This window comes from Pteropus alecto, unplaced genomic scaffold, assembly GCF_000325575.1.
Source record: "Pteropus alecto unplaced genomic scaffold, ASM32557v1 scaffold146, whole genome shotgun sequence".
NCBI classification, from domain to species: domain Eukaryota; kingdom Metazoa; phylum Chordata; class Mammalia; order Chiroptera; family Pteropodidae; genus Pteropus; species Pteropus alecto.
The window spans coordinates 24,956,523-24,968,797 of record NW_006442107.1 but is presented as its reverse complement, the minus strand read 5'-3'; the positions used below and the strand labels follow the sequence as shown (position 1 = coordinate 24,968,797).

General features: G+C 45.3%; 2 protein-coding genes and 1 pseudogene across 10 annotated transcripts in view; 1 reads left to right on the top strand and 2 right to left on the bottom strand.

Moving 5' to 3' along the window:
* The window catches only part of ESCO1 (establishment of sister chromatid cohesion N-acetyltransferase 1), an 82,420-nt gene that overhangs the window by 866 nt on the left and 69,279 nt on the right, over positions 1 to 12,275 (bottom strand). The gene's annotated exons all lie outside the window — the stretch shown is intronic.
* Positions 1 to 12,275, top strand: part of GREB1L (GREB1 like retinoic acid receptor coactivator) — a 223,999-nt gene that overhangs the window by 200,647 nt on the left and 11,077 nt on the right. For all 9 annotated transcript variants that reach the window (XM_025038617.1, XM_025038613.1, XM_025038616.1 and 6 more), the window contains 6 exons: positions 3,520 to 3,635; positions 4,321 to 4,565; positions 6,878 to 7,470; positions 7,684 to 7,786; positions 10,009 to 10,164; positions 10,443 to 10,582. In XM_025038617.1, the coding sequence (XP_024894385.1) occupies positions 3,520 to 3,635; positions 4,321 to 4,565; positions 6,878 to 7,470; positions 7,684 to 7,786; positions 10,009 to 10,164; positions 10,443 to 10,582 (1,353 nt within the window). The remainder of the gene's footprint in view (positions 1 to 3,519; positions 3,636 to 4,320; positions 4,566 to 6,877; positions 7,471 to 7,683; positions 7,787 to 10,008; positions 10,165 to 10,442; positions 10,583 to 12,275) is intronic.
* On the bottom strand, positions 10,740 to 10,855 carry LOC112469282 (annotated as a pseudogene).

Below are 12,275 nucleotides of genomic sequence, written 5' to 3'. Positions count from 1 at the left end.
ACACACTAAATACTAAAAACTAAATCATGTTAAGAAAAATCTAGTTTGGCACAAATTTTATGAAAAGAATCACATAGTCTTGGGGGATGTGCATTTTCACCCTGGGCTGCAGTTTCTCATCTGCAAAATGAGAGAGTTGGACTGTTTGATCTCTAAGGGATCTAATTTTGGGATTATTATTTAGTGTTCATAAAGCATTTTGCAAATGTAAACCTTTTTATTCTTTTAGCCAAACTAAGCTGAATAATCCAAAATACAAAATATCATGGATTAGCTTGATAAGCAACAAAAACAAATAAATCTAAAAATAGAAATTCCTATGTTTAGTGGAAGCTCTACCGTTTATATTTCACATATAAATATGATGCTCACCATTTTAAATTATAGTCGTGGACCACATTACAGCGGAATTGCTAGGATGACTAACAAATAAGAGTCCTGAAATTCTTCTTAATGGTGTAGTTCATTGAGACATGAGTCTTGAGACTATTTGAATAACACTAATGATGATCTGAAAGGCAAGTCATCAGTGCTGCTCTGTGAAGTCTCCCACACCTGTTGCAGGAAGATGGTGTAAAAGGATATACAGCTGCAGTGTCTTCTCTGGGTTGCCACTGACACTGATCAAATGTAGCTACTTATAGTCTTAGGTCATTTGTTCAGACTCTTTAAAAGTGCCAGTTACTAAGTCAGTATAAATCGAGGGGTCCTAATAGTTTGCCCCTATGGGCTGTAGTTTAAAAACCACACTCCAGACCTGAGGCTCTGAACCCAGTGGCCAGCACATCAGAATCACCTGCAGGGCTTTTGGAGGGTGATCGTCCTGCTGTTCTGAGAGCTGCATACACAGAGGGGTCTCAAGTAATTACTTCTCAAAGCCGTTACAGCTCAATCTGTATGAATAGCTGTCAAGCGCTAACCACACAAAAGAGATTTCCATATTTTCAAAACCGCTGGATCACATTAATCTCACCTATTAAAACTCTGTGTGGAAGTGAAAATATGAAATCCATTGAAATGTTCATATTCTAAGCAAGACAGCCACTTGCCAGGTAGCCTCTGCCCCATCTGTTTATTTCTGAGTTACCTACCTCTACTGTTATTGGGATGACATGTCTGTGCCTTTTATCTCTAGTTTTGGATAGAATCCAGTGCCTCTCCATCTATTAGGTGGTCTTATTTTTGTGCTTCCCTCTAATTACCCTGTTATGTGTTGTGGTTAACCTAAAAGTGATGACAAGCACTTTGAAGAATACAAGATTTAAACCTAAATAAATCAGCCCTTCCAGAAGGCCTATGAAGCTTCCATTAGATTTCCTTGGCCTTGAGCCCCATGTTTTCCCTGAATTGGTGCTCACCCAGTCTTTCCTGTTGTCTTGAATGTCTCTGCAGTGACATCATCATGGGGGCATGGTCAGTCCGTCTAAGAACTGTAGCCATCATTCATCAGAAGTAGCTATGTGACAGAGAAGCATCTTATAATGGTTTAGCTAGCTCTGGTCAAGAGTAAAAGTGAGATTTGTTCAATGATCTTTTGAAAATAAATCTTTTTAGTAAAACATAATGTGTTATCCCATCATTGTAAACCCACCTCATTTTTCTTGGTGGAATCACAGACTATGGATGGTTTCTGGGCGATGAAATGTATTCAGGGAGAACACCAGTGTCAGGGTTATCGTGAGTCCAACATGAAGACTCTAAGTAAAATGATCCCTACTTCCATAATTTGCTTTAAATCAGGTAATGTTATGGTTCCCTTTGACATGAAAATGTATGGAAAACTGAATTTTATAGAGCCTAATATTTAAAAACTTTCTGATCGATTTTCTAAGTTGTGAACGGTTATATAGATCCATTGATTTTCCCTTGGTATGAAAAAGTGATAAAAGATTGGGCAACAGGGCTATGGTTCTTCCAGTTTATAAATTATATACAATTTGAGTAATTTGGATATATCTATTTCTAAAGACTCATGTTTGTAGACATCAAATTATTAATCAAACCCTATTATATTATTTCTTGCCTATTAGATTTCTTTTTATCCCATGTTCTGTTTAGCAAAGGAAGTACCAGTTTTTTTTAAATAAAAATGCAGGCGTTATTTAACACCTCACTTCTTAGTTCTTGTTCCCTAAAGCATTATCAGAAATATCAGTTCATGTCTTATAATGCCTTTTGCTAGAAAGCTGATATAAAGCATAGTTAGATGCTATAAACGTTATAAAAAAAAAAAAAAAGAAACCACCTTGTCTACTTCAGAGATGACCTATTTTTTTAATTTTTATTTTTCAATTCGAGTTGGCATTCAGTATTCTTTTATATTAGTTTCAGGTGTACAGCATAGTGCTTAAACATTTATATAATTTACGAAGCGATCCCCCTGATTAGTCTAGTACCCACTTGGCACTGTACATGGTTATTGCAATATTATTGACTATATTCCCTCTGCTGTACTTTACATCCCTGTGACTATTTTGTAACTACCAATTTATACTTCTTAATCTCTTCACCTTTTTTACCCACCCCCTAACCCCTCCCATCTGGCAGTCACCAGTTTGTTCTCTGTATCTGTGAATCTTGTTTTCATTTTGTTCATTTATTTTGTTCTTTAGATTCCACATATAAGTGAAATCATATGGTATTTGTCTTTGTCTGACTTATTTCACTTAGCATAATATCCTATAGGTCCATCGATGTCATTGCAAATGGTAAGATTTCACTTTTGGTTTTTTGTGGCGGAGGGACGGTCTATTTTTCCTGCTCTAAAATAGAAAAATCTATAAGATCTTTCCACTTTTGAACATCTTTCAAGTTAGCGAGAGTTTTCCATTGCATCGATATATTCAGGTTTTCAAGATTTATGTCTGCTTATCAGAGATAGATGTGTTAATATGTTTGAGAAGTTGATGCTCAATAGATCCTTTGTGAAATCATGAGCCAACTGCAAATTTGGTTATATTTTTAGCCTTGTTTGGGGACCTAAGCCTATTATTACTTGTTAGTTATTTTGAAGGTCGATGAAGGAAGAGAGGGGGAAAATAACCATCAAGTGTGACTAACCTTATTTTCTTGGTGAAAAGGTCTGTTTTCATGGAGTTTTGTTGAGATTCTTTCACTAGTCATTCAAACGGAAACTGTCTTTTTCAGTTAGTCCTAAGGGTCTGTCCATTACATGAAGAACATATTTAAGAGCCTTGAGTCGGGTTGTTTAACCAGGATTTCCTTAAAGTTTGCATCACCAGTAGGATATTTCACACCGTGTGTTTCTTTGGCCTGAGTGGCTAATGCATGATATCTGTACCAAGATCTCCTGTTTTACCCTACTGAGATAAAACTAAAGGCTTCTAGAGTGCTTGTGTGTGCTTTTTCATAGCAACTAAAATACACACACATGCACATATACACTGACCGGAAGTCATTTGGAAGCCCAAATGTATATAAAACATGGACCTAGAAATCTTTCAAAAGGTGGAGACTTATATAAGATTTTAATTTTATTATGCGGGTCCCTTTCCACAGACCTGGAGAGGAAATGAACCAGAAGAGTGGATCCCTCGGACTTACCAGGATTTAGAAGGTCTGCCTTGTATTGTGATACTAACTGGCAGAGACCCCCTTGGAGAAACTTTTCCCAGGTACAGTGTGCATAATTAGTTCTCCTTTTTCATTAGTCACCCTGCTGAGCTGAGAGTTAAAACTCAGCTGATGCGTAACCATCTCATTCGTTTGGCAAACAGGAAAAGAATTGGGGTTTTTTTCCAGATACATAAGAAATATAGCCTTTTGTGATTCCTTCTTTGACTTTCCAGAAATCACCAGCAATTTGGGGGATGGAGCCTAGCCAGAGCTGAGAAGCGTGTCTATATTATAGCAGAGCAGCCAGAGAGAAATAGCATCTGCCTGAAACCAGGATTTCTTTTTTTTTTTAGATGAAGTTCCTTAATCTGCTGTTCTCAGCCCCCTCAAGGATCTAGGGCCTGGAGATTGGGAGGCAACAACAATAGCATTAATCGAATGCTTATTTTGTTTCAGGCATTGCTGTCCGTAAATGCCTTACATATGTCATGCCATTCATTCTTTACAATAACTGTATGAGCCATGAGCCAGGCACTGTAATTCTATTTATGACTTGGAGAAAATGAAGTGACTAGTGTGAGGTCATAATAGCTAGGAGGTGACAGAGCTGAGGTTTAATTCAAGGATTACGTGGCACTGAAACCCATGATTTTAACTGCTGTGATGCATCCAGCTATTCAGGCATACACCTACACTGCACGCAAAGCCCGATGGACTCACCAAAACATCACTACTTTTGTGCAGGTCTTTGAAGTACTGTGACCTCCGGTTAATTGATTCAAGTTATTTAACTCGCACGGCCTTGGAGCAGGAGGTGGGTCTGGCGTGCTGCTATGTCTCGAAAGAGGTTATTCGGGGGTCCACTGTTGCCCTGGACCTTAGTGGGAAGGAGCAGGAGAGAGCCACCGTGAGTGAGAATGACTCCGATGAGCTGCTGATTGACCTAGAGAGGCCCCAGAGCAACAGCAGTGCCATCACTGGAACCTCGGGTCAGTATTTTCTTTTCTCCTTCAAGGGTTGAGGGATGGGATGAGGAGGCGGGTAGGCATGTGGAAGGCAGAAGTATCTACTGACACCCCTCCAGGCTTGCAGAAGAGCCTTTGGTGCCTTAGGCATCCTGTCCAGACCTCATTTCCCTGGGAGAGATACTCGGGAAGCATGACTGTTGAACAGCCACAAAATACTTCTCTGATAATAGGATAAATGTAGTAAATAATTTTTATCAACTTTAGCCCGTACTATTTCCCCTAGTCTTTCCCACCGTAGGCATCTCATGGATATGATGTATCTGATATTGGCACAAAAGCCCTCTTTTCCCTTCCAGTTCCTGAAGCTATAAGTTTGTGCTAACTGGCTTAGTACCTGGCACAAAGTGTTTGCTTATTTGTTTGAAGGAATGAATGAATGAATGAATAATTTTTCTAAGGACTTAATGGCAAGTGTTTGTATTCTGACGGCTACTCGGGGGCCACTGGTTTACGAGCTACCATGCTGCCTGCCAGCCCCTCTCCTGCAGCAAGACCGTATGGCCTAGGACAGTGCTCCACATGAATTTTCTTCTGATAAATTATATTACTGCAAATGCAGCTCTGTTTCACTTTTTCTGTGAAAGTAATAGTTTAATGTAGAAAATGTGGAGAACATAACGAAGCATAGAGTTTAGAAGAGAAAAGCCACTACCAGAGGCAACCGCCATTAATGTTCCTTCTCTCCCACGTTTCCCGTCTGTCACTGTGACACATACACAAACACACACACCATTTCACATCCCAAAGCAGGTCTCCGCTCATTCTCTCAGCCGCTGTTAGAGAGTTCCCTGTGGGAACAGAAGAGGCCATTCCTTCTCTGCAGGGTTTTCTGTCTTTTGATGGTGGGCCTCCGCCTGGAAGGGCACGAGGACGGGGCTGCTGGGTAGGCCCAGCTCTCCCCCTCAGCCGGGGATCCAGGCTGTACCTCCCTCCGCCGCTCCACTGCAGGCTCCCCAGTTTTCTTTCTGAGACCAGTTCAAAATAAAGGCAAGAGGTTTGGAGGAGAGGAAAGGGTAACAGAAAGGAGGGGGATGTCACATCTAGAAGCTTTGGGATCCCAGCATCAGTGAGGGGGAGGCAAGGGTCAAGACTTTATCTTCCTTCCTGTGGCTCTTTGATCTGACTCCCTCCTCTCCCTGGGCTAAAACTGTCCCACAGGGCTCACATATTCCTGGCCTTGCTCTGAGTAAGTCACACAGAGGAAATGGTTTGCCTTCCGCTGTTTAGAGATTCCCCCAGCTTCGAGGACAGCCTAGAGTGTGTGCTGTGCTCACACCACCGAGTACACCCCCACCTCAACTTGGGCTGACCGAGGGTCCTCAGAGAGGCTCACGCTCAGTGCATAGGCACATGGACTGAAGGTCAGAGCTGTGAGGGGACAAGCAACTGACTCCAGTTACTGACTGGTCATCTAGAATCTCCTATGCCTGGAATTTGACCTACATGCCTGAGAAGCTCCCACCTGAGCCGAGAGAGGGCCTTCAGTCCTGAATGTAATGAGCTTTGGGTTTGTCCTCAAACCAAAGAGTGGCTGCCCTAGTAGGAGGAAAAAACCCATTTGCAGTGAATTGGCCAAATGTTTTGGGTGAGAGCAACACCTCATTGGGAGGATGCCTTCCATACTCCTTCATGTAGAGACAACCCCCCACTGGTTTGGGTGTCCATGGAAGTGGCTACAGCTTGGGGACCTTCTCCACAGCCGGGAGTGTAAGGCCCTCAGACTTCAGAAGGTGGTGAGTGCCACTTGAGCAGGACTTGAATGTGGAGGCTGCAGTGGTCTGGGTTCTGGAATGAATCAGCATATCCAAATGAGATAACTAAGAGTTTAATAACACTACTTACAAAGATGTGGTGTGCTTAACCCCAGGGTGCCCTGACCACGACTGGGCCTGAAGAAGCCAGGGGAGGGAGCAGTCGCTGGGACCCAGAGAAGCCGGCATAACATGTGCCACACCAGCCCGCCCTGGTGACCATGCAGGGCGGGAGCCAGGGAATAAACACACGGTTTCCTGCTAGTATCTCCCACTGGCCAGCCCCACCCAGAACCAGGGTGGCGGCATGGGGAGACCCATGGAGGCGGCATGGGGAGACCCATGGAGGGGGAGGGCAGAGGGAAGATTTCTAGCGGAGTTTCAGTAGCTGGCACACGCAGGCATGTCCCAGCTTGTTTCCTGGCCCCTCCCTCCTTCCTAAAGGTGCCGGGAGCCTAGGGAGCACACCCAGGCATCGGTAACAGGGTAGGTACAGGGTGGGCTCTGTCTGTCCTCTTTCAGGCTCCATCATGGAGAACGGGGTGAGTTCCTCCAGCACGGTGGAGAGGTCCCAGAAGCAGCCCCTGGCCCCCAGCTCCCAGAGCCCAGCCCATAGCATGGAGCTGCAGGAAGGGGTCTCCGTAGGCACAGCAGGAGCTGGGGAGACTCTGAAGCAGGAGTGTGATTCCCTGGGCCCTCAGATGGCGAGCAGCACCACCTCCAAGCCTTCCTCATCCTCTTCATCCTCATCCACCTCCTCCTCCTGCCCGCGGGACCTCCAGTGGCCGGGTCAGCCTATCCAAGGTTGCAGAGGCCTGCATGCCACCCTGCCCCCAGTAGTGATCCTATCGAAAGCGGCCTACAGTCTCCTGGGCTCCCAGAGGGGAGGCAAGCTGCCACCCTCCTCATCTCTGCTGCCCCACGCCGACGTGGCCTGGGTGAGCTCCCTGCGGCCACTCCTGCGTAAGGACATGAGCAGCGAGGAGCAGTCCCTCTACTACAGGCAGTGGACCTCGGCTCGGCAGCACCACGCGGACTACAGCAACCAGCTGGACCCCAACTCGGGCGCCTGGGCCTGCCACCCGCGGCGGCTGCTGCTGACGGGTCCCCCCCAGGTAGGACAGGGGCCAGGCTGCGACCTAGGCCGGGGTCCCCAAGATGGAGACCAGCCAGGGAAGCTCGTGCAGTGAGGTGGGGTGGATGTGACCCAGAGCAACGAGGCCCCTCAGGCCTCTCAAAGCAGGAGATGAGGCAGAGCCCACATGTGAAATCTCTTTTCCGCCCCCTCTTGCCCTCCGCTCCCTCCCAACTTAAAATGTTCCCACCAGGTGGGAAAGACTGGCTCCTATCTGCAGTTCCTCAGAATCCTCTTCCGCATGCTCATCAGACTCCTGGAGGTGGACGTGTACGACGAGGGAGAGATCCACACGGGTGAGTTCAGGTCCGGGGCAGAGCGGAGCGCGAGAAAGGAACCAGTAACGCCAGATCCAGAGCTCGCTTTGCCTCCTGGGGTGTCCGCCACACCTCACGCGCAGGGTTCCTGTGAGGTTAAAGTAATGTGCCAGCTTATGGGTGTAAGTAGACCGGCACCCCCGTCCCCGCCCAGCTCCCTGAGCTCGGGAGTGCAGTCTGCCCCTCCTCTGGGCCTACCCCTCAGCGTGATTGGCCGATTGTGTTCCCCGGCCTGAGGGTCCGGGGCATGTTTTATATTCTGGATACTGGGCCTTTGCTGGTGACTCAAAGTATACCTTCTATGTTAACCGCAGGCTCTGAGCACAGGTGTGTGGATTACTCTCATGAAGTGAAAACTGCAGAACGGACCCTTCACGTTTGCAGTGAGATGCAGGGGCCACTGCCTGACAAGGCTGTGGGGGTCTGGTTTTCAGTAAGATCATTTCCAGCCCTCCTCTTCGCATGTGTCCCTTTCCCGACGCTTCCCCACAACTGTCACCTGTGGGACAGTTCCAGTCTGCAGGTTGTCCAGCAGAGCCAGAAAATGGACATGAGCAGAGATCAGCCAGTATTAGCTCTATAGTTAAGGACAGTATGGCCTCAAAGTTCACTTCACATCTAAGAACAGTTGTCTGCTAGAAGGGAACTGAGGGGGCAGTAGAATTTCCAATCAGGTAGAAGTTCTTTTCAAGCCACTCAAAGATGAGTCCAGAAAAAAAGGAAAAGGCCTTGGCATCTTCTATCAGATTAGCCTTGAAGATCTCACCTCACTTGCTTTTCCTAAATAGTTGACCTGTAACAAGCCCAATGAACTTGTTTAGTCCAGAGCAAGGCTAGGTAACATTAGCCATATTTAATCATTGATTATCACTTTTGGCCCAATTTCCACTCCTTACCAGTTCACATGCATGATTCTAGACACACACACTCACACTCACACTCACTTCTGTCTTCCCATCCACATCTCCTTGTTTGTGTCTCCAGCTGAGCCGCACCAGGCCCACCATAGAGCTCCTGGTTGACCTCCAAACACCCTTGGCTGCCTGAAGGGGGCTGAGACCAAGAGGGCAAAGGCCGAGCCAAGCAGACAAGGAGTGCAGGACTCTCCATCCCACAAGGCCCCTCAGCACCACAGAGAGCAGTACTTTTAATTTTCTCCTCAGATCCTGTTACAGTCCCTTGGGCCTTAATGTGTGCCATGAACTGTTAGAAGTCTACACGGCTGGGAACAGGCGAGCCTGGCCTTTATAGTGAGAAGTGCTGTTGGTTTGGCTTTATTCCTTCTCCCTCATTTTAGTGCTATAAATGCAATGGAGCTCTGGAGAAGCAAACTTCAGCTTAGGATATAAAAATAACAGTAGTGTGTTAAAAAGATAATAGCTGTACTTCTAGTCTTTAAGCTATTTTTGAAAGTTTCTTTAAACTGTTTTTGAAAGTTCCTTTTTCTGAAAGTTGCCAAGCTTTTGATTTTATAAATTTTGTTGTTAATAACAATAAATATCATCTGTTGTATACCCACCCTGTGCCTACCACTGTCTGAACACTTTAAACACACCATCTGGAATCTTTACAGCCATGAGGGAACCCTGAGAGTCAAGAATGGTGCCTGCAGGTGTGAGCAGTAAGGGGGAGAACCTGAGTTCAAACCCAGGGCTGCTGGTTCTCAGCCTTGACTGCATATCAGAACTGCACTGAGGAGCTTTGAATACCCCATAGGTGCCTGGTAATAAAGGAGATGGGGGGTGTAGCCTAAGCATAGAGATTTTTACAAGCTCCCCCATGATTCCAATATGCAGCAGACATTGGGAATCTTGATCAATGCATCCCTAAAATCTCTTAGACTGTCAATGTCTGAAAACCCCACAACTAAAACTCTAAGATGGAACTTAGGTCAGCCAAAATTAAACAAGCTTTTAAGGCAATTTAGGGAGATCGAGAGAGAGACTAATTGACCTCTTAGATATGGGAGTTTGGGGACTAGTGTGTGTAGAGGCTAATGCTGGGGGCCCGTAAGGGCAAGCAACCCACAGTATGGGTCTGAAGGGACAATTCCGGTTCCATTCACCTGGGGACATAGGAGCTCATTTTCCAGAAATGCCTTCGCCTACCCACCTCAGCTTTATGTTGCATAAAACCTCCTGTCCCTGACACTTAGGAGGCCGGTCCATCTGTCTGCTCCGCACACTTTCTTCTTGTCCTAGATCACAGTGAAAACAGCGAGGTGAGCCAGTCAGAGGGAGAGCCCTGGCCCGACATCGAGAGCTTCAGTAAAATGCCCTTTGACATCAGTGTGCATGATCCCAAGTACAGTCTGATGAGCCTGGTGTATACTGAGAAGCTGGCAGGGGTCAAACAAGGTTAGTGCAAGTGGACCCAGGCTTATCTCCTCTGAAGGTCAAGGGGAACCTAAATCGGGGCAGGAGGCCTGGGACAGTTTGAACTTTCAGAGTGGCTTAAGTAATTCTCCTCTCTGCTTTTTCTTACATACAAATCACCGTTTAATTTTCAAACCTGCCTCCCGGGGCATAAATTATAGAATCCTTGGAAAGGCTTTTTGGGGACTCGGGAACTTTCTCCCAGGTGTGTAGGGGCTTCATGCATACCATGGGAAGGTTTTCTGCCCCTTTGTACACAGAAGTTATAAAGGAATCCAAAGCTGAGGAGCCCAGGAAACGAGAAACTGTGTCCATGATGCTGACCAAATACGCGGCCTACAACACCTTCCACCACTGCGAGCAGTGCCATCAGTACATGGACTTCACTTCTGCTTCCCAGGTGCAGCCCCTTTGCCTCTGCCTGTGTTACTCAGCATGATTTTGTATGTAAGCGATGAAAAGTAAGGCTCCCAGTTTTAGGCCCAAGGATAGCTTATGACTATGAGATGGAGCCACTAATCAGTAAGATGCCTGAATCAATTTTTTTTTTTTTTTAATGCCTACAGCACCTAGTCTTCCTAGGTGGTCTCCCATCCAAGTACTAACCAGGCCCAACCCTGCTTAGCTTCCGAGATCAGATGAGATCAGGCATGTTCAGGGCATGGCCGTAGACCCTGAATCAATTAAAATTACTTTGGGCATAATTAAGATTGTGGGTGGGGGGAGGGGAAAAGAAATGGAGTTGCAGTTTTAAGCCACTTCGTCAAAATGGTTACATGCGTCAGAATAGCTGAGGCCCTGAAAAACTGGATATTATGGTATATTTAGTGAAAGGATCTTTTCCCTCCTTTGGGTTGTTGATGAAAATGGAGTTATTATCTAACTGACCCATAGGGTGTGCTCTTTGAGCTGTGAACAAGTCTGTTCATTTGCACCAACCCAGTCATATTCTTACTCTAGTGTGGGATGGTTTTGAGCACGAGGCATACAACATACAGAAGAGTCAGTGTTTGCTCTCATTTAGAAAGAACTGAGAGGCAGGGACACAGAAGCTGAGTCAGTGCTCATAGTAGTTGGCTTCTTTTTGTCCAGAGCATCGTTAAGCACAAAAGATGAGAAAGGTAGCAAATGAGACAGGTAGCCAGTGCCTGTTTGGGGGATAAGTTCTGTATTACCTTCCCCCAGTTTATCTTCTTTTTAGTACTTGGCTCTGAACACCTAGAACAACTCTTCCTTCCTCCAGGATCTGCTGTTGGATTCCCACAAACTTGCTTCTGCCCTCGAGGGCCAGGTCTTCCCTTCTTTCCCACAGGGTACTAGAAGGGATCTCCTACAGATTGACCATTCTGCCTTTCTAATACGAGTTATCTTTTAGATCTCATTTGCTTACTTGGGGTTACCGAAAGCTTTTGGTGGGCTAGTTTGAAATCACCTCACAATGCTTTACAGAATATGGAAGATTCAAGTCCCTTGATCTATAAATCATAGGTTCTTAGAAGTTTAGGAATTTTCTTTATTAAAAACCTATTTCTATAGTTAGTTTCTGTGTGATCGCAGTACTTACTAAGTAGTATATTTCCATACCTGCGAAGCAGAATGAACTAGAATTTAAGAGAAGAATTATAATATTGTTTTTCGATGAAATGTAATATTTAGGTTAAAATTCTTAGGAAACCTATCTGGATTTTAGTTGCTGCTGAAAATCGATGCTCTCTTTCATTAAGCCAGATATTATCTGAATTGTAAAGAATGAAATGGCTTTTATGAAATTAATCACTGAGATGGATTACTAAGAGAGCATGTGAACTTTCCAGCAATTTAAAAAATAGGTTAGATTTATATTTGGCTTCAGTGAGTCAAATGGTATCTCCAGGAAGCCAGACATCTAGGCTAACTGTTCAAACCTCTTGAGCTCCCACTGTAGCCAGAAAAGATGGGACTACAGAGGCATTTTAATGATGTCAGTCATATTGTACTTAGAAAAAAAATTTTCAATGCATTTGACCTGACCCACATAGAAGCATTTTTCCCCGTAACTGGGCGCCTTTGGGAGTGTGTACATAGCAGGACCTCCCATAGGTATATTTAACCTC